The following is a 19,895-nucleotide window of genomic DNA, read 5'->3' as shown; positions in this document are numbered from 1 at the left end:
CGTTCCGTCATCTCCTTCCTCGATCAAAATAATGAGTGCATAATAGTCCCCGACGCTAGGTCGCGAGGATGTCGTTGACGTCTCTCGTAGGTCTGGCGCCGCATAGAGGTCTGTAAAGAACGCTTTGGGGCTGACTCGGTGGACCTGGGTCACCAGAGCTCTGGAGGTCTGGCCTGACTTGAGATGACCGGTGCGTTTGGAAGTCGCGTATATATTCACTTTCCATTACCCCACATTGAGGCTTCGCTCAACCACGACGCTGGATCACCGCATCCCTTTCTCCAATCTTCTTCAGAATCCTTCAACCCTATATCCTGACGACATCTTCATTGCGCTATTACCTGCAACAAGCTCCGCGATGCGTCCTCAAAATACCAAGAACGAAGACAGCCCGCCGCGTGCTTCGCGCGTGCCTTCAAGCAGCCGACACGAGCCCGAAAAAGTGCTTGAAGAGGGCCGCGAGGCGACCAGCGGGGATGAAGGCGACGGAGAAAGCGAGGGCGACATGACCGCCGCTCCAGAACCTGTACTCAGGTATCGCCGACGAGTGGACGATCCACCAACGCCGCTCCGAGCACCTCGAGTGCAAACACCTTCTCGTCCACAAGATCCGCAAACACCACCACGCGGTACATCTCGAGGCCTCGAAAGCGACTTGGCTCGGGCCGGCGAAGTCTTGCGAGATCAGACCGGGAATGAGTACCACAGGCGCCGTTCCGACGCTCAAGAGAACCATGCGGCGCACAGGAATACAGAGACGTCATCCGCGGTCGCTCAGGCTCAAGCTGGAGTTGGCAACAGGTTTGGAGCTGGTGGCCAAATTCCGCCTCGAGGTCTATTCACACCAGTGCTGCGTAGAAACGCTGTTCAGCAGCTGGGCATTCCCCCATCGAACCCTTTCGGATACGGTATCGGCGCCTTTCCGCAACTGCCTCCTCAGACGACGCAGACGATTGGTGACAACTCGGCTTCCGAAGGACTTGGGTCTTCGATGGCGGCCATGACACCTTTTCACCAGCAAGCGAATCAGGCAGCTTTCGAGCGCCAGGTTGCGCGCCAGGAGGCTTCACCTGAACCGGATCTCCCTCGTCCTCGCCGAAGGCCTGTTGGCCCCCATCCTGCGCACTTCCAGACCCCGGTCCGGCCTTCTCCCCACCAGCAACCAGGTCAACAGCCTACACAATCGCCCGCGCAACCTTTTTCTAGGTCACAGGGCTCGGGACGATCGACCGGGTCTCCCTCACGGCGAAGGCTGGAGAATATCGAAGATGAAGACGGAGAGAACATGGAGTAGGGCAGACAGCCGGGAGAGTATGTGGAACCAATAGCAGCGCAGCTTGATCACGAACTGTAAGGGCGACGCGGATAACGGGTTGGGATGTTGTTGACGCTGGAGCTTGGCTTCAGGTAGGGGGGACATTGTACTCAACCACGTAGCGATAACGGCACCAGAAATCTATATGGCAGATACAGGTTTCGTCGGTAACATAGATGATATGTGAGATCTCATGTGTAGTCGGCTACACGTACCTTCGATGCTTGAAGATGTCGCATTGTGCTGTGATGTGACTCTCAAGGTGACTGGATATTGACGACATTGCTATGAGCCGATAGAAGTATGCCATGACCTATGGATCGAGAAGTCTGCTATCGTCAGTCCCTCTGATCGTACACCAAGCATTGGACTCGTTTGATGTGGCAAATGTCGTGACCTTCCGCCCCTGACGACTCTCCGGGGAGCACTGACCTTCTTTGACAATCCCGAGATTCTGAGCGCGTACGTGCCTTGCCCTCGATAGGATTGACCATCAACGCGATCATCTTAGAACCCCTCGACATTGCATAGGCCACCTTCACTGCCTCTGCCCCGTGGTCGACATCCATGGCGTACCACCAGAGAACTCCCGTCGCGAACTCTTGCTTAGTGTCCAATATTGACTTCCGCATGCGCAAACACGATCGCTCCTTGCACCACGAGCCTTGAGCTTACTGTCGTATCGCATTCCACGTCCCTCGAACATCGTGGCCCATCGAGAACGTCAGCCGCAGCCGCGCGAGCCTGCCGCAGTCAACAAACCTCATTCCTACCACAGCGCAACGGTTGGCTCGACATCGTCGTCATGTCGTCGTATGCCACCACATGTGCGTAGTAGAACACGCGATGAAGATGAGGATGGAAGAAGAACAAAGACGCGAAGGGGGATGATGACGTTGGCGCGGCTGCCGAGCCCGAGCCATCTCCGCAAGCATCCTCGGCGGCCAGCGGGGCCGCTTCCTTCGCCAGACTACGCCTCCTACTTCAACACCTCCTCACCAATCAGCCGACTACGCAACACGCATCAACAAGGATACATATCAAACGCTGTCTTCTCTGGCGACTTCATACAGCGAGCTGATGGTGATGGCTTCCGCAGCGGACTAGCGACGCGCTCGCGCATGCGCACGGCACTAGTCTTCGCTGAGCCATACATGACTCTAAACCATAACGACGTCGTCTTCCTGAATAGCTCTTGTCACGGCAGCAGATCAGGCTCAGATGGGACATATTTGATGAGTGGCTTCTCGCGTCCTTGAGACGCGTCACAGACCCATCATTATTCCTGTGGCCTCGCACTTTCTAACAGCAATTCTCAGCAAACGCTGCAGTACCAGGCAAGCGCGCTACCGCCGAAAATCGTCTCTCAGGACACCAGACCACAGTGGCATAGAAAGAGCTTGGATCTGGGGTTTCACAGCGCCGTGGGGTTAATACTGCTTCAGAAAGCTACTCTGACGTCTTCGTCATCACGCCCCATGGACGAAGCACCGCATACTCGCGCGTGGCTCGCCATCGCCAGAGACCCTTCGTCACAAACCTGTTCCAAGGGGTGTGACTTGAGGATCTGTAGACTATACAGCTCGCTACGGAAGACCTGGACACTACCCTCATGAGCTGCCTTGCGAAGTCTTTCGGGATGATCATGCATACACGCTGGCGAATCCACATCTCGAACGGTTTGGTCCGTCTTTCGAATTGTATCATAAAGATGAAGAGGCTGCAATGCCGTTCTCTTAGACTTTTGAAACACTCCACTTCGCTGTCGCAAGCGATGTTGTCTTGGACAGCAACATCAAGTCTCAAGATCGCATAAAAAGAATCATATACGTATACACCTGTTCAGCTTGCCAATGGTGTCCACCGACGGGCCCACAGTAGAAGACTGCTCTGTTGCAGCTGATTTACACGGTCACAATCTCGACTGGCATGCTTCCCAGTAGACGGTCATAGAGGCCATCCGACCTCAGCTCATTAAAGTTGGGACAATGACGTCATCACAGTCCAGCTCACTTGGTCCTGGGCAAACTTCGCTGCCGGTCTTTGTTCACGACGACGATTGGTATCGATCAGAGACGCTTGCGACGTATGGCATAACGGGTGTCGCCTGATCCATTCGGTTACCGCTACCAAATCGCGGGGAGCAAGGAGGCACTTGTCATGTCTTTCGAGGAAGACACCATGCAGCTTCAGAAAGCCTAACTGCATTGCGCATCGGCATGACCAGCCCAAGCTTTTGGCGGCGCCCTCCTCTAAGCACTAGCTGAAGGTTTCCCGGCGCCTGGAGGCCCGTCGTCTCATGTGTCCGAGATGATCGACTTGCACTTGGCACGCACATCTGGTCTTCTATCCTTCCTGACTCCCAGCATGCTCCAGGATCTTATGGAGACGCCCTAGCCCTTGCGTTGCATAGGCTCTTGACCTCCAGCCTTGCTTGTTTGCAAGTGGGTGGTGCCAGGCCTCTTGAGCGCACCAGCGTATCTGCACTCAACCGAAGAAGCGTCCCTTCCACGGGTGTTCGGAAGCCGCAACGCGGGTTGCCCATAGACAATGTCGATGCGAAGATGCTTCCCCCTTGGTGCTCTCCGTGCATCCTTGGAGTTTGGTCTCGCATCCGATCCGCACATGGGCTGCCGAGCCCCGTGCTCAGCGGCAATGGGAGGCTCGCTTTACCATCTTCGAACACAAAGTGCTCGCCCGTCTAGACCTTCTGTTTTGTCGGGGTCGTCGTGTTCTGGGGGTTTGCCGGACCGGGCAGGGCTGTCGTGATGCGGGAGAGGCTGATTGAGGTTGAGTACCCGAATCCGTCGGATGAGCGGGTCGTCGATGCCGCGAGCGACTGTCGGGACAGCTTGATGGCCTCCGCAGCCCGGTCTCTGCTAGGACGCGTCGTCAGTGGTGTGCATCCAGGGGTCCGATGGGAGCTGTGTCCTCAACTTGTACAGCTCAACGACAAGCTGACATGCAGTCGCTGCGCCTGCGACATCCTTAAGACGACCGACATGTCATTCCCTTGTTCGCTATCGGATGTGCGTGAGCTCGTCGACATCAGTACTGTCGGGGCTTGCGGAAGTGGTGGCGCACTACCGGGTCTTGGAGGAGGCGAGCATAGGGATGCTTGGCCTTGAGATGGGCTTGCTTGAGCGTGTTGGAGGGATGCATGAGCATTACCAGAGGCTCCTCGCCGTGGTTATCAAGCCGCTGCCGTCTTATGAGCGGTACTGGTGCTTCTTTTCGTTGACTTGGGAGTCAGTGAAGGGACAGAGGACGCTGAGGCTAAGCGAGAGCTCCGACTCCTCCTGCCTATATCAGCTCCCCCACCAACGCCAACGCCCGCTCTCTCGCTCTCTGAACGTCGCGATTGGAATCGATACCGCAAGGCTACACTTTCTCGCTCTCATATCTCCCCTGCACTCCGATACGATGGCCGCCGACGACAGCAACAAGGCCAAGACCAAGTGCGTCACTCCAGATATCAACAAGGAGTACGGCCACCCCGACGGCAACACTGGCAATGATGTACAAGTCAAGGACAATGGTCAGGCGGGTGACGGCGACGAGGGCAACGGCGAGCAATCCGATGATGTCGACATGGACAGCCACGGTAAGAACTCCGAGCACACTTGTCCATTGTTCAAGAGCTACAGATCTCTAACGCAGCAACTGCAGATACCGACTCATACGGAGCGTACATGAAGAAGTCTAAGGAGCTCAAGAGCCAGATGCGAATGCATTTCAGCAACGGCAATATGGCGCAGTTTGATCGCGTCCAGCGGGAATTCCGCGAACATGACTTGCTTGGTGAAGTGGAGGCCGAATTGCTTGATCTGGACACTGCAGCAGCATTGATCGCTCTCAGCCGCAGCAGTACTGATTATCAACACGTTCATCGCCGCCACGCTGCCCAGGTCCTACCTCAGTCGTCTACCCAAGTTCTTCCTCAGCTGTCTGCTCAACCCTTCTACGCACACTTGTTCCCTTGGAATAATGCTGCCGGCGGCCGATTAACTTCTGGACCGACCAGTACCACTGCGACACATCAAGTGGCTTCTGCGACCCAACACGGTTCGACCGCGTTATCTGTCGCCGTACAACTTGCGGTTCCTGTCCCTCCGGCTCCTGTTCTTGCGGTTCCACAAGCCTCGCCGCCAACAACCCTCAACCTCCTTCCCACTCTGCCTCTGGACGCTTACTCCGACAACGATTCCTTGGGGAAAAGCGGTGGCGGGAAGGGCTTAGACGGCAAGAACGAGGCTCTCTATCGCACAGCACCACCCCCGAATCTGGACTACACACTGCTCGATTTCGAAATCACTCTTCTGGAGATGGCGGCGGTAAGCTTCCTTGTCCCCTTTTCATTATTCTAGTCTGCTCTTACTGATCTGTGACCATACAGTACACTCCACTAGCATACCTGTGGAGAGGTCCCCTCGCTCGTGTCTGCGCCTGCACAACCTGGATCGTCATGGCTAGGATGATAGTAAGGAAACTCACATCTTCAACAAGAAACAATACGCTGACTTGACTAGCTATGGGCTAGAGATCTTGACAATGACCCTGACCTGGGAAAGAAGGTCGAAAGCCTCCGCTGTACGATGCAACACCAGGGTGCAAAGCCTACCGATGCCGATCCTACCAGTGTCGATAAATCCGCTGCCTTCTGGGATCATGAAAAGAAGTTCTTCACCAAGGCCTCACCGACTCTGGAGGCAGATGTATCTCTACTTCGTCTTAGCCACGGTGTTGTGCGCCACCCTCAAGGTCAACATCGTGGTCGTCTCACCATCGCCATCGAACATGCAACGTTGTATGGTCATCAGGACGTCATGCTCAGCCAGGTGGAACAGTACATTCAGGTTTTCAATCTGAATGTACCTGGACCTCTCGCTGCGGGTGCCGACTTGGCAGCTGTCAACGACTTCCTGATCACGTGGGCGTTGCGGCATCCACCTACATAAGAGCCTCGTAGACTATGTGGGTATACCACAGGATGACTTACCGAAGACATGTATCTTTGGAGTTCAGACATCACGGTCGGCCAGAGCATTGCAGGCGTTACATGGTATTGCGGTGTTCACGAAAGGAGGTGCAGTTGGGTTTGTATTCATGGACAAGGCGTTTGAGTTTCAGGATAGCAACGAGCTGAGCCTCGTGGTCAGTAATAGCATGTGCAACGGCGTTCTATACCCCCTTTCCCGTCATGGTCGTAGTTAGTGCACAGAATGGGAAAGTTTATTTGAAATGACATCTCGATCTTCTCGCGACCACCTCGGGACTACTCGTGTGGAAGTCAGCTTACTTTGACACTAGTGAACGTGGTCGACAGGATAGTACGGGCGGGCGGAGAAGGTCCCGAGCGAAGAAGGATGGAAGCCGGTGGTGAAAGTGGAATCATCGGTCGTGGTAACGGTAGTTGGATGTGGAGACGCGTCGTCCATTTTGGGTTAGCGTACCTTTCTCTTGCTTCTTTCACCGAACAGCGAACATGACGCGGCAACGCATTGCAAACAATCTTCTCCCCTCCAGTCCATTATGCCTACTCATTCTCTTCTTGATATGAGTTCCGGTATCGTTCTTCATCACTGTAGTGGCATTGCGCTCCTGCCTCATGGCCTGAAAATGCAGGACGCAAGTAGCGCTGACATCATAACATGGGCCTATTGATATGGAAGGCCCTATGCCTTTCGCTCATTTTACTTTCCTGTAGTGTCCTTATACCTCGGCAGGCTTTACGCATCATCCTCATCAAAAAAAGCTAGATAAGCGTCTGTTGTAGCTGTGCCGCACAACGCCAACTGCGGCGAAGCAACCACGCCGCATTCGCGTTAAGATGCGCACGTATATCTGGCGAGGCAGTCTTGACGCGTTGCATGCACACAGTACGGCTCTTGCTCACAAACACGGTAGCTTCTTTCGCAACAATTGACTTCTGACAGCGCTCAGTCATACTCGTCTTTGGGAACTATGACGCTGGTCGCAGTTCACAGCGAGTCAGTCAAGGAATCGCCTTCGTCATCTCGCAGGAACTGCATCAATACAGAGATAAGCTTCACGGAGGATTGCAGGATCCCGGGGAAGTGCTAACGATGCTGTGCCGCACGCGATGCCGGCGATAAACCAACAACTATCATGCACAAACCGACCAGCTCGCGTAGATATATCCACATGTCGTCAACTGTCGGTCACTTGACAGGTCGCTCGAAGAAACTAGTAAGGAAAGTTGGCTCCAACTGCAGACAACACGCGTACTATGTATGCCACTATCTACGTCGGCAGCTCAACCAACACCACGCGGTCCGAAGTCCAGTGCTGACAGCACGACTTCACCCGGTGGATTCTCCATCGGCGCAATCGCGGGACGACATGTAACGAAACTCGCTCCTCCCATCCTCCGCATGAACATGGGAAATAGCCAACTATTAACAACATACGCGGCGCGGGAGGGTGACGAGCGATCCATCGTTTGTTTCCAACAGACGTGCGACGTTGAGACCGTTTCAAGGAGTGGTGAGCAGGGGGGGTCATCGCAAAAACAAACGCAGCCAGACCCAACAAACAGCCTTGCCTACGCTCGTTTTTTCGCAGGAACAACAGGTTCGCTGACTCTTTTGGGAGCGCGGGCCTCAGGCTTTCTGGCAACGTTTGGTCTAGCCTTTCCGCATGAAGACGGCGTGGTTTCAGACCTTCATGCAGCGAGTCTGCGCCTTACGCCGCATTTGCTGCGCGCTGTTGGTTGGTCTTGCGCGACGCGGATTGTTGTGGTTGGACAAGAGCCGCGAAAATCCAACAATGGAAAACACAAATCGTCGCCCTGTGAAACTGCGGATAAACTTACGCTTTGCTGCAAATGTCCTGTTTTGCGGCAGTGACAGACCGGGGATACTTTTTGGTGGCGGACATTCGGTGCCCCGCGCTGCGCTGCGTCTGCGTGGTGCCCCTGGCCATCATCTTACGGCGTCGGACCCTTGGCGTGGAGGTACCTTGCAGTGCCTGCCCTGGGTAACGTATGATTGCGGTCACGGCAGGATGATGGATCGGCATAAACATATACGCCTCTGCGTCCCCTTGGTGCCATTTTTCTTGTCATACAAAAATTGTTTCTCTCATATAACGGCTTTATTCGCTTCTTAACTGATATCCATTAACCACCGGTCGCGATCGCATATAATCATTCACACGCTTCCTTTCTCTCTTGAATCGAGACTACCATCTCCAACACACACACACGTCTTGCAACAACCGTTTTTCCTCCGTCAAAAATGTCCTACCCACCACTCTCGCCTAGCGGCCTGCCCAGCTCCCCACGAGCAAACCGCCAAATGCAAATGCTCTCTCCACTCGACACATCCTTCTCGGCCAACTCATCGCAAACAAACTCGCCTTACTCCAGCACTTCGGAAAAGGATCCGCGCAAACCACGCGACATCTTCGCCGACGCTACCATCCCTCTCAGCCCGGCATCAACAACAGCCTCGCACTCCAAAGAGAACCCCTACGAGGGTCTCGAGCCACGGAAGCGCAGCGGCCTCGCACGTCTGTTCTGCTGTCTTGGCCGTGAAGAGCGCGCACGGCGCCGTGTGAACAGGAGTTTGGAGTTTGAGAAGGTTGGCGAGCAGTGCCACTGGTCTGAGTACTAAGAGATGCCATCATCCATAGCACATTCGATGGCGTTGATGCTGTACTGCAAGAGGTCGCCCAAAGTCCGATCGGACACCGATTCGCGACTTGAAACGCGACAGCACGGAAGACCACCCCACCGAATCGTCAAACATCTGACACCCCGGACGCGCATACACCGAGCGAACAATCCCCCGGTCGGTGTCCGAATGTCCGTACATTCTAGCGATGCGAAAGTCTAATCGCATTGTTCAAGCATCTTTCCGATACAGCGTGTCGAATCTTATACCCCGTCACTGCGACGTTTCTTATGTTTATATTTACCATATACTTCTCGGACTGGAGTCTTTCCGGTTCCTTTTGCTTGGGGCAATGCTGGTGTCTGGATAGACTCGCATATGCAGGAGTTTCTTTACCTGTTCAGCGTTGGTGTTGGGGTTGTTCTGCTCTATAAGGCGATGAGGAAGAGAGATCAACGTATCTTTATTATAGGGAGAGACAAGAAGAGAAGTCACTGTCGAAGACAGAAATGAAAATACCTCATTATCATATCGTGTTCATCCTGATCTCACCTCTCACTTCCCCCCAACTACTCCATCAACATATCCTTCAAACTGCAATGCCTCCCTCCCAACCACCCACCAAATCACGTGCCTATTCCCCACTAACTCCCTCCCATACCAACGCAACACCACCCTCCCCGCCGCATTCATACTCCCTGTATCCTCCAGCCCTGCATCATCGATCTCCTACATCCCCTCCAGCAACGCATCCACCTCACCCCCCACCAAATTCTTCTCAGCCAGCACCTCCTTCCTGATCTTCCCAAACACAGCCCTCAAAGCCTCCTCGGAAATCATAGCCCGATATCTAGACGTAAGTAAGTGGACAGCGTAGGAACGCCTCTCCCCTTCCTCCACTACAGCTCATTACTTCCACGAGATCACTCAACGCCAGTATCGAAGACCTATCCTGCGTTTTTCACACCGGGGGGCAGAACAGGTCTCTACTTTTGAGCAAGTATAGCAACATTAATATCGTCCATAAAAGTATTCTGTTGGAGAATCGTATACGGAATACCGGATTTCATGATCCGGTCTTTGATGTACCGTTTACAAGCGTGGTTCGACATTATGCTCAACTGCCTGTTCGGCACGTTGTGTGATCAGCAACTTGGGGTAAGCTGTGCAGATATTGACGATGTCGTGCCCTCCATGGACTGCTGGAGGCACCCTATGATGCTTCATGATGCGGAGGACTGACTTTTCTTAGTTTGCGGTTCAGACGAATGTTCTTCAATCTAACTTCGTCATGGTCGTTTCTCTGACGACTACCCGAGGCGCATCCAGCGTCGACGCCAAGGAGCGAAATGGAGACACCGACGTCTTCGTACGAACTGTGGCTCCGTGGCCCCGTGCCTAGACCGAGCCTCATCCATCACATGACCAAATGAGGCTCTTCATAGCCTTGCGCGCTTGCACGCTCGGTCGAGGAATCCCTTCCTCGGCTCCTGGGCTGTAGGTGTGAAATTGCCGGCTCGTCGCGTCCGTGTTTAGTGGGGACACTGCCGCGGGGCAAGCACCCCAGAATCGCGATGTGTACACGTCGGAAACATGGCATTTCGCAAACAGGCTGAGAAGGAAGGAAGCTGCAGTCTTGGTGTCTTGGGACGAATTTAGCAGAGCCATATAAGATAGTCGCTCGTTGCATCCATCCGGGCAAGCGGCCGTCAGACAGCAAGCAAGGTCACGTCACCGGCATCAGCGAAACCTTAGTCCGACAACCTCGGCTTGTTCCATTCACAGCTCCACCCCGGTCATCGCAGCCAGCGCGTGCTCATTTGGCCTCGGATCTACTGAAAGCTAGGACTTCTGATATCATCTCCTGTAATTTCTTCCCTGGTTACTTCACCCATCTTTCTTTGTAATGTTCAGCAGAGCTGCACGCGCGCGAGTACCCGCCTCCGCCTCGATACTTCGCAGACCACTTTTAAACCAGCCCGCTTTTGCGAAGCCTAGAGTATGTTGTCGCGTCGAGGATGGAGTCTTGGTGGGGAGGAGATGCTGACATCTGGCGCGTGTAGATTGTCGCAATGGCTCCAGCACGGAAACAGTCGAGTTTGCCAGCGGGTAAGTGGATGCGCTGCTTTCACATGCTTGGGATGGTTCAAAACTAACCACGAGGTCTGCGCAGGCTACAAGGAGGACCACAGCAAAGGTGCCATGCTGCGCTTTGAAGACTCCCTTCCGCGACTCCCCGTCCCTACCCTAGAGGAGACCGCCAAGCGATACCTCAAGTCCGTCCACCCGCTCCTCTCCCAAAACGAGTTCGACGCGACCACAAAGGCTGTCAATGATTTTGTGGCTCCTGGCGGGCCTGGAGAGAAGCTCCAAAAGCGCTTGGTAGAGCGGAGAGAGGACCCCAAGCACAGGAACTGGATCTACGAGTGGTGGAACGATGCTGCGTACATGGCCTACCGCGACCCCGTCGTGCCATACGTCAGCTACTTCTACTCGCACCGCGATGATAGGAAGAGGCGAAACCCAGCAAAGCGCGCTGCAGCTCTTTCAACAGCTGTGCTCGAGTTCAAGAAGATGGTTGATGAATGCAGCCTGGAGCCCGAGTACATGAAGAAGCTCCCCATGGCCATGAGCTCCTATGAGCACATGTTCAACTGCTGCCGTGTACCCAAGAAGCCATCCGACACCAGCACAAAGTACCCTTACAAGGAGAACCCGCACATCATCGCGATAAGGAAGAACCAGTTCTGGAAGATTCCCCACGAGATCAACGGAAAGCAGCTCAACACCAGCGAGCTCGAGCTCCAGTTCCAGCGCGTATACGAAAAGGCCGAGAAAGCGCCCGCAGTTGGTATTCTCACATCCCAAAACCGTGATGTCTGGTCAGATGTCTACCCCAAGCTCAAGGCTGCCTCTGCCAACAACGCCGCATCCCTTCAAGACATTGAAGCCGCCTCCTTCGTCGTTTGCCTTGACGACGCCTCCCCTGTCACCCTCGAAGAGCGCGCACACCAGTACTGGCACGGCGATGGCGCGAACCGCTGGTTTGACAAGCCCCTCCAGTTCATCGTCAACGAGAACGGCACCTCCGGCTTCATGGGCGAACACTCAATGATGGACGGCACACCCACCCACCGCCTCAACGACTACGCAAACCAGCAAATTTTCACCAACGCCCTCCCCTTCGACGACCCCAACGTCCGCTCCGACCTGCCCAACCCGAAACCCCTCCGCTTCGAGATCAACGCGGAGCTCCAGCAAGACATCGCCGACGCCCAATCCCACTTCTCCCGCCAGATCGGCGCGCACGAGCTCAGAGTGCAAGCCTACCAAGGCTACGGCAAAGGTCTAATCAAGAAGTTCAAGTGCAGCCCCGACGCGTACGTCCAAATGATCATTCAGCTCGCCTACCACAAGTTCTACGGCAAGAACCGTCCCACCTACGAGTCCGCCGCGACCCGCCGCTTCCAACAAGGCCGAACAGAAACCTGCAGAACCGTCTCCGACGAATCCGTCGCGTTCTGCAACGCCATGGCCGACGCAGACGCTACACCCGAGGAGTGCGCGAAGAAGCTCCGCGCAGCCCTCGACGCACACGTCAAGTACATCTCCGACGCCAGCGACGGCCGCGGTGTAGACCGCCATCTCTTCGGCCTGAAGAAGTGCCTCAAAGAGGGCGAGGAGGTGCCTGCTCTGTACCAGGACCCTGCCTACACTTACAGCTCCACATGGTTCATCTCCAGTTCGCAACTGTCGAGCGAGTACTTCAATGGCTATGGATGGAGCCAGGTTATCGATGATGGATGGGGTATTGCGTATATGATTAACGAGAATAGCATCCAGTTCAATGTTTGCTCGAAGGGGCTTGGTTCGGTAAGTTTTAATGTTGAGATGGACTATGGGGGGATGAAGGCTAACAATGAACAGGAGAAGATGAGCTTTTACCTCAATGAGGCGGCGGGTGATATGAGGGATATTATGCTGCCTACGCTTGATGCGGCGAAGGCGAAGTTGTAGATGGGGGTTGGAGATGGGGGTTCTTAAAGGGTTGATATAGCTCTCTTGATATACCAATCAATACTACATATTCTTCACGAGTTGTCTTTCCCTAGCGTGAGGTGTCAATGACCAAAACGACATGTCGTGTTGATCTTCGAGCGTGGGATATGCACGAATGACATCAGCCTCACACAGCTAGCTCGGATCCCGCACGCCCAGGTGAGCTTGGTGAAGCTTCCCCCACAACTCAATTGCTCCTGCTGCAATGGAATATTGCGCATCCGAGCCTACTTCAGACGGCAGCCGCATTCCATAATGCCGAACGGATTTTAGTCTTCACGTCCTCCCACTAGCAATGTCCATGACTCTATTCAGTTAGCAGTCACATATTCCAGCGCTTCACACGATCGAGGAGTCATTTCAGCACCAGCCGGCGTGGACCCTGTAGCAGAGTCCTGCCATACAGTACCATGGCGCAAGTTCAGCGGCCGCTCATCATACAGTCGCAAATGATACGACTATGCTGCCCGCGCACGACCAGAAGAACAAGCAGCGCGCTGTTCGCAAGAGGAAGCTACTACCGAAAGCTGCACACCAAGACGGTCACCGACAACGACATTTCGCATTTGGCGAGCTTACCGTTACATCCGTTGACACTCGCCGATCTCGTCAAGTGAGTGTTGTCAGACCCGTCTTTCCCAATGCATCTGCCGAGGACCCTGGCTAACGCTGTCGCGTGCGCAACAGACACGGAAGACCGCCGCTCACAACCCAACAACTCCTCACGTCTGCGAACTTCACCCTCTCCATCCTCCCCGCCCGCCTCGCGCACCGCATACAATCGCTCCGCAACCTCCCGTTCATCGTCGTGTCCAACCCTCATGTCTCGAAGATCCACTCGAATTACATGCACAGCCTGTCGACGCTGCTACCATGGGCTGAGCAGGAGATAAAGACGCTGGAGGAGGAAGTCAAGTTCACAGAGGTCATGGCGGACCTGGTACAGACACATGCCAATACTATTAGCATACTGGCGAGAGGCTTTCTGGAGGCTAGGAAATACATCAGCCCAAAGGATGTGACGAGGTTCCTGGACGAGCATCTGCGCGCGCGAATAGGCACAAGATTGATTGCGGAACAGCATCTGTCTCTACACTTCTCCAGTCAGCCGCATTGCGAGATGATGCACGAAGTGGACGAGAGCCCAGGATATATCGGCGTCATCGACACAAGACTCAGGCCGGCGAGGATAGTAGACCACTGCGCGAACGTTGTGGGCGAGATCTGCGAGCTGAAATACGGCGTCCGACCGACTATTGTCATCAACGGCGAACCCGATTACGAATTCGCGCATATACCCGTTCATCTCGAATACATCATCACCGAGTTGCTCAAGAACGCGTTCCGCGCGACGGTGGAAAGCGGCATGGAGCGCGAACCCATCGAAGTCACCATTGCCCCGCTTCCAGAACTCCTGCCTGAAGACGCAAGCAGCGAGAACTCAGAAGACATTCGGAACAAGAAGGTTGACAATGAGGATCAGGGCAACGTAGATCAGGTCTCGCAGCGTTTCACAGGCAACAGCTCGCCTACATCTCCGCCCTCCGACTCGAACATCCTCCCGCTCAAACACAGCACACCCGGTGTAACGATACGGATTCGAGACCGAGGCGGCGGCATTTCCCCCGATAACCTCTCTCACATCTGGGACTACAGCTTCACAACTTTCAACGACGCGCAGGCGACTACCACCCTCTCCGGTGGTAGCAATTCAGCCACCGGCATGGATGCGCTGAACGCCTTCTCAGGGGCAGGAGGCGATGGAGTGAACAGCCTAGCGGGACTGGGATACGGACTGCCGTTGGGAAGAGCCTACGCAGAATACTTCGGCGGAGGTATTGCGGTACAGAGTCTCTGGGGTTGGGGTACCGACGTGTACCTCAGCTTAAGAGGAGTGGGCAGAGTAGACACCGTACAGGAAGCTAGGGAAGACGCGAGGAGGCAGAGATGAAGGAATCACAGCGAGACGACGTCATGTTGTCGGTAAAGCCGTTGATTATCGTTATATACCCATGAAGTCAATGCTCATGCATCATGCCCCTATGCTTCCGCCCATCGCATCACATCTTGATCTTTGTGCATCCATCAGCGGCGATCGCGTAGTAGCTCTATTGTGTCTTCACCTCTCCGTCCGCCTCGACGTTGACGTGCTCGTTGGACGAGAGGGTGGTGACCACGTCGTCAGGGATCTCGGCGCTGCGGTGTGTCAGTATTACTGCGGGGAAGTTTGGGCGTTGAGACGCGTACCTGAAGCCCTTGATAAGAGTGAACTCGTTGGTGATCTTGCCGCCCTGTTCGATGACGTGCTGCTTTGCGTTGTCGAGCTCCTCCTTGGGAGCGGAGTCCTTGAGGGTGACCTTGGACTCGTTAGCACGGTACAGACTATAGTGTTTGGAAGAACTCACCATAAAGGCAGGCATGTTGAGAGTTGTTGGAGTGAGGTTTGCTGGTTTAGTTGAGGGGTAGTTTAGTGAAGCTGAGTTGCAGTGTTGTGGTGTTGATGCAGCAAGGTCAAAGCGTGTCAGGGCTTATATACCTCAGCTATCTCTCCGTCGGACCCTGTCAACAAGCAGTCTAGAGCCTTGGATAGGCGGCGTCTGACGATGACGTGCGCTGTCCAGACTATGCCCACCCTCAGCGCCATGTGAGACAGGCTGCCCCACCACCCGTACGTGGGAGGCGCGCGCTCTTATCGATAAGCCCATCCCTGCAGCTGCGCCCTTAGCGGCTGGACTAGCGCCGAAAAAGTTGGGATCGCGAAGTTGCTTGCCGCTGAATCTTTGACTTTGCGCGCGACGAGTCGAGACCCAACACGCCACTCTTACGACTTTCACTGAAGTCTGGGAGTGAGATACGAATAGAAGTCAACATGGCGGACGCACAGAGTAACAGGCCGCATCGGCCGAAGAAGGAGAAGAAGCCGCATACGGGAGACAAGAACCCCAAGGCTTTCGCATTCTCAGCGCCGGGCAAATTGAAGAGGAATGCTGCGCGCTCTACTGAAGTATGTAAGAGTCAAAGCTGTGCGCCACTCTGGCTAACATTTCCAGGTCAAAGAAAAGCGCCTCCACGTCCCGCTCGTCGACCGTCTTCCCGAAGAAGCACCTCCCATCATCGTCGGCGTCGTCGGCCCTCCCGGTGTCGGCAAGACCACTCTCATCAAGAGCTTGATCAGACGGTACACCAAGCAGACCCTCTCCACGCCCACGGGCCCCCTCACAGTCGTCACCTCGAAGCGCCGCCGCCTCACGTTCCTAGAATGTCCCGCCGACTCGCTCGCCAGCATGATCGACATCGCAAAGGTGGTGGACATAGTGCTGCTGATGATTGACGGCAACTACGGCTTCGAAATGGAGACTATGGAGTTCTTGAACGTCCTGAGCGCAAGCGGTATGCCCGGAAACGTCTTCGGTATCCTCACACATCTGGATCTGTTCCGGAAACAGGAAACGCTCAAGCTGCAGAAGAAGAGGCTCAAGCACAGGTTCTGGAGCGAATTATACCAGGGCGCCAAACTCTTCTACCTCAGTGGTGTGGTGAACGGGCGGTACCCAGATAGGGAGATTATGAACCTCTCGAGGTTTCTGAGCGTTATGAAGAATCCCAGACCGTTGGTGTGGAGGAATTCTCATCCGTACTGCTTGGCGGACAGGTTCCTGGATATTACGCCTCCGACCGATATCGAGCAGAATCCCAAATGCGATCGCACGATTGCGCTATACGGATATCTGCGCGGCACCAACTTCCCTGCTGGATCGTCGAGAGTACACATACCGGGTGTTGGAGACCTGACAGTCACTGCGACGGAAGCGCTACCCGACCCGTGTCCGACACCGTTTGCGGAGAAGGCAGTGGAGAAGGCTTCGGGGAAGAAGAAGCGCACAAGACTTGGCGAGAAGCAGAAGATTCTGTATGCGCCAATGTCGGATGTTGGTGGTGTGCTCGTTGACAAGGACGCTGTTTACATCGACGTCAAGACTGCCACGTTCGATCCCGAGGCGGATTACTCTGAGAAGGGTCTGGGCGAGCAGATGATGATTGGACTGCAGGGCGGACGGAAGCTGCTTGGTGAAGACGACGGCAACTTTAGGCTGTTCAAGGATGGCGACGTCGTTGACAACAAAACCCTCGAGGACGATACTGCGGATACGGGTCGACGGTCTCAGCGCACGGCTAGGGCAGCAGACGCTGAAGAGGTCGACGATAAGGATCTCGATGGCATCGACAGCGACGACGAGGAACTGCAGCAGGACCACAGCGATGCCGACGACGACGAAGACGATACCGGATTCTTGGATACCAACGGCCCACCGAACGGCAAGCTCAAGGTCTCGCGCAAAGAGAAGGAGACGGACACTGCCGAGGACGTAGCGTTCGCAGACAGTGACTCCGATCTCGGCTCAATATCTGGCGATGAACATGATCTGGAGGATCTCGAAGAGGGCGATCTTGATTCTCAAGACTCAGACTCTGATGAAGCTGAAGATGGCGCACGATGGAAGGCAAATCTCCGAGAGAATGCTGCGAAACTGCACGGACGGAAACGACCGTACCGCGTCACAGACCTGGCGAAGATGATGTACAATATGGATCTAGCGCCGGGAGAGGTCCTCAAGAAGTGGAGATGCGATGAAGAGGAGGAAGATATTGAGGAGGAGGGTGACGAGGATGATGGCTTCTTCAATAAAAGAACAGCCGACGATGCTGCCAACGCTGAAGACCGTTACATTCCTAAGTTCAACTACGAAGAACTGGCCGAGAAATGGGAAGACGAGGACAACGTCGAGGCTCTCATGGGTCGCTTTGCTACTGGTCATATGAATGGCAAGGGTGGTGATGATGACGAAGATAATGACGACTTTGAAGGCTTCGACGAAGACGACGAGGGTGACGGCGAGTTTGAGGATCTTGAGACTGGTGAGAAGCACGGTGGTGAAACCGAGAACACTGGGGCTGAAGCTGAAACAAACGACATCGAAGCAGAGCGCGAAAAGAACGCTCGGCGGAAGGAGGAACTGAAGCTTCGGTTCGAGGAGGAAGATCGCGAAGGTTTCATGAACGACAAGGCTGATGCAAGAAAAGAGGGTGGTGGTGAAGAAGAGTTCGGCGAAGACGATTGGTACGACGCACAGAAGGCCATGATCCAGAAGCAACTGGACATCAACCGCGCTGAGTTCGATCAACTGGATGAGATATCTCGTGTTCAGGTTGAAGGCCACAAGGCGGGAACATACGCTCGCATAGTGCTCGAAAACGTACCCTACGAGTTCTCCGCACACTTCAACCCCCGCTTCCCCGTTCTCATCGGTGGCCTGACGCCAACTGAAGAGCGCTTTGGCTTCGTTCAGATCCGCATCAAGCGCCATAGATGGCATAAGAAGATCCTCAAGACGAACGATCCCCTCATCTTCTCGTTGGGCTGGAGGCGTTTCCAGACTACGCCCATCTACAGCATCTCCGATTCACGAACGAGGAACCGCATGCTAAAATACACACCGGAGCACATGCATTGCTTCGGCACCTTCTACGGCCCCCTCGTCGCCCCAAACACCGGCTTCGTCTGCATCCAATCCCTCTCCAACAAAACCCCCGGTTTCCGCATCGCAGCCACGGGCGTCGTCCTCAACGTCGACGAATCCACCGAGATTGTCAAGAAGCTCAAACTAACCGGCCACCCCTACAAGATCTTCAAAAACACCGCCTTCGTAAAAGACATGTTCAAATCCAGTCTCGAAATCGCAAAGTTCGAAGGCGCAAGCATACGCACCGTCTCTGGCGTCCGCGGGCAGATCAAGCGCGCCCTCTCCAAACCCGAAGGAAACTTCCGTGCGACGTTTGAAGACAAGATCCTCATGAGCGACATCGTGTTCCTCAGAGCGTGGTACCCCATCAAGCCCCGCCGCTTCTACAACACCGTCACCAATCTGCTCAACCCCGCCCTGCCCGGCCGAGACGACGGAGAATCCACCTCGTGGGCCGGCATGCGCCTCACAGGCCTCGTCCGCTACGAAAACGGCATCGAAACCCCCTCGGAGAAAAACTCCGCATACCGCCCCATCGACCGGCCCACCCGCGTCTTCAACCCCCTGCGCGTTCCCCGCAAACTCGCCGCAGACCTGCCGTTTAAATCGCAGATCGCGACCGTGAAACCGCAGAAGAAACAGACGTACATGCAGAAACGCGCTGTTGTGGTGGGCGGCGAGGAGAAGAAGGCGAGGAGGTTGATGGATCAGGTTGTTGCGATTAGGAATGATAAAGTCGAGAAGAGGAGGAAGAAGCAGGAGGAGCGCAAGGATCCGTATAAGAAGAAGGTGGCGGAGAATGCGGAGAAGAGGGCGGAGAGGGAGAAGAGGGAGAAGCAGGAGTATTGGGCGAGGGAGGGGAAGAAGAGGAGTCATTCTGGGGGGGATGAAGGGGGTGGGGGGAAGAGGAGGAGGTAGATGATGAACCTTTTTTGGAAAAGATTAGTGAAGTAGCATTTTGTGGCGTTTAGATATGGTATTGTAGTTGAAAACATCATTTGCTCGTTCACATCCGACGAGATTCTGTTTTGTGCATGCACTGACATTTCAACAGCATGATGATCTCAACAGGGTATCGTAGTGAGACTTGATCTTCTTATTGTAGCATCCGCCATTACACAATATAGTCCCCGAAGCCCCATCGCTTCACCAGATTAACTATTCTGCCTACATGTGCGCAATGCTATACACCACCACATATTGCACTGCTGTCTTCCAATCAAGATCTTCTAGTACGACCCCGTGGGCCAAACAACCCAATGCCATTCAGAACCAAGTCATATGCGCCACCCGTATGCAACGCAATCATCTAGTAGAAAAACCAACCAAAACAGAAGCTATACATGCTCCTTGCAGAAATGC

The 19,895-nt window shown here is 54.6% G+C and overlaps 7 protein-coding genes across 7 annotated transcripts; 6 read left to right on the top strand and 1 right to left on the bottom strand.

The window, feature by feature from the left end:
- Window positions 1–358: 358 nt before the first annotated feature.
- J4E83_002404 (uncharacterized protein) lies at window positions 359–1,294 on the top strand (the record flags this gene model as incomplete). The annotated part of the gene is made up of 1 exon (XM_049329352.1): window positions 359–1,294. The coding sequence occupies one exon, from the start codon at window positions 359–361 to the stop codon at window positions 1,292–1,294; it is 936 nt and encodes a 311-aa protein (XP_049191031.1).
- Window positions 1,295–4,738: 3,444 nt separating this feature from the next.
- J4E83_002403 (uncharacterized protein) lies at window positions 4,739–6,273 on the top strand (the record flags this gene model as incomplete). Its single annotated transcript, XM_049329351.1, has 3 exons — window positions 4,739–4,919; window positions 4,985–5,649; window positions 5,845–6,273. The coding sequence occupies 3 exons, from the start codon at window positions 4,739–4,741 to the stop codon at window positions 6,271–6,273; spliced, it is 1,275 nt and encodes a 424-aa protein (XP_049191030.1).
- Window positions 6,274–8,574: 2,301 nt separating this feature from the next.
- J4E83_002402 (uncharacterized protein) lies at window positions 8,575–8,952 on the top strand (the record flags this gene model as incomplete). The annotated part of the gene is made up of 1 exon (XM_049329350.1): window positions 8,575–8,952. The coding sequence occupies one exon, from the start codon at window positions 8,575–8,577 to the stop codon at window positions 8,950–8,952; it is 378 nt and encodes a 125-aa protein (XP_049191029.1).
- A 2,072-nt stretch (window positions 8,953–11,024) lies between these two features.
- Window positions 11,025–12,969, top strand: J4E83_002401 (uncharacterized protein; the record flags this gene model as incomplete). Its single annotated transcript, XM_049329349.1, has 3 exons — window positions 11,025–11,061; window positions 11,126–12,825; window positions 12,880–12,969. 3 exons carry the CDS (start codon window positions 11,025–11,027, stop codon window positions 12,967–12,969), a joined length of 1,827 nt encoding a protein of 608 aa, XP_049191028.1.
- Window positions 12,970–13,421: 452 nt separating this feature from the next.
- Window positions 13,422–14,962, top strand: J4E83_002400 (uncharacterized protein; the record flags this gene model as incomplete). Its single annotated transcript, XM_049329348.1, has 2 exons — window positions 13,422–13,624; window positions 13,699–14,962. 2 exons carry the CDS (start codon window positions 13,422–13,424, stop codon window positions 14,960–14,962), a joined length of 1,467 nt encoding a protein of 488 aa, XP_049191027.1.
- Window positions 14,963–15,119: 157 nt separating this feature from the next.
- J4E83_002399 (uncharacterized protein) lies at window positions 15,120–15,431 on the bottom strand (the record flags this gene model as incomplete). Its single annotated transcript, XM_049329347.1, has 2 exons — window positions 15,120–15,207; window positions 15,259–15,431. 2 exons carry the CDS (start codon window positions 15,429–15,431, stop codon window positions 15,120–15,122), a joined length of 261 nt encoding a protein of 86 aa, XP_049191026.1.
- A 449-nt stretch (window positions 15,432–15,880) lies between these two features.
- On the top strand, window positions 15,881–19,451 carry J4E83_002398 (uncharacterized protein; the record flags this gene model as incomplete). Its single annotated transcript, XM_049329346.1, has 2 exons — window positions 15,881–16,015; window positions 16,062–19,451. The coding sequence occupies 2 exons, from the start codon at window positions 15,881–15,883 to the stop codon at window positions 19,449–19,451; spliced, it is 3,525 nt and encodes a 1,174-aa protein (XP_049191025.1).
- Between the last annotated feature and the right edge of the window lie 444 nt (window positions 19,452–19,895).

This window comes from Alternaria metachromatica (assembly GCF_023757995.1).
Source record: "Alternaria metachromatica strain BMP 0045 chromosome Unknown scaffold_4, whole genome shotgun sequence".
NCBI classification, from domain to species: Eukaryota; Fungi; Ascomycota; class Dothideomycetes; order Pleosporales; family Pleosporaceae; genus Alternaria; species Alternaria metachromatica.
Note: the sequence above shows the minus strand (reverse complement) of the source record. Positions and strands in the feature narration are given on the sequence as shown.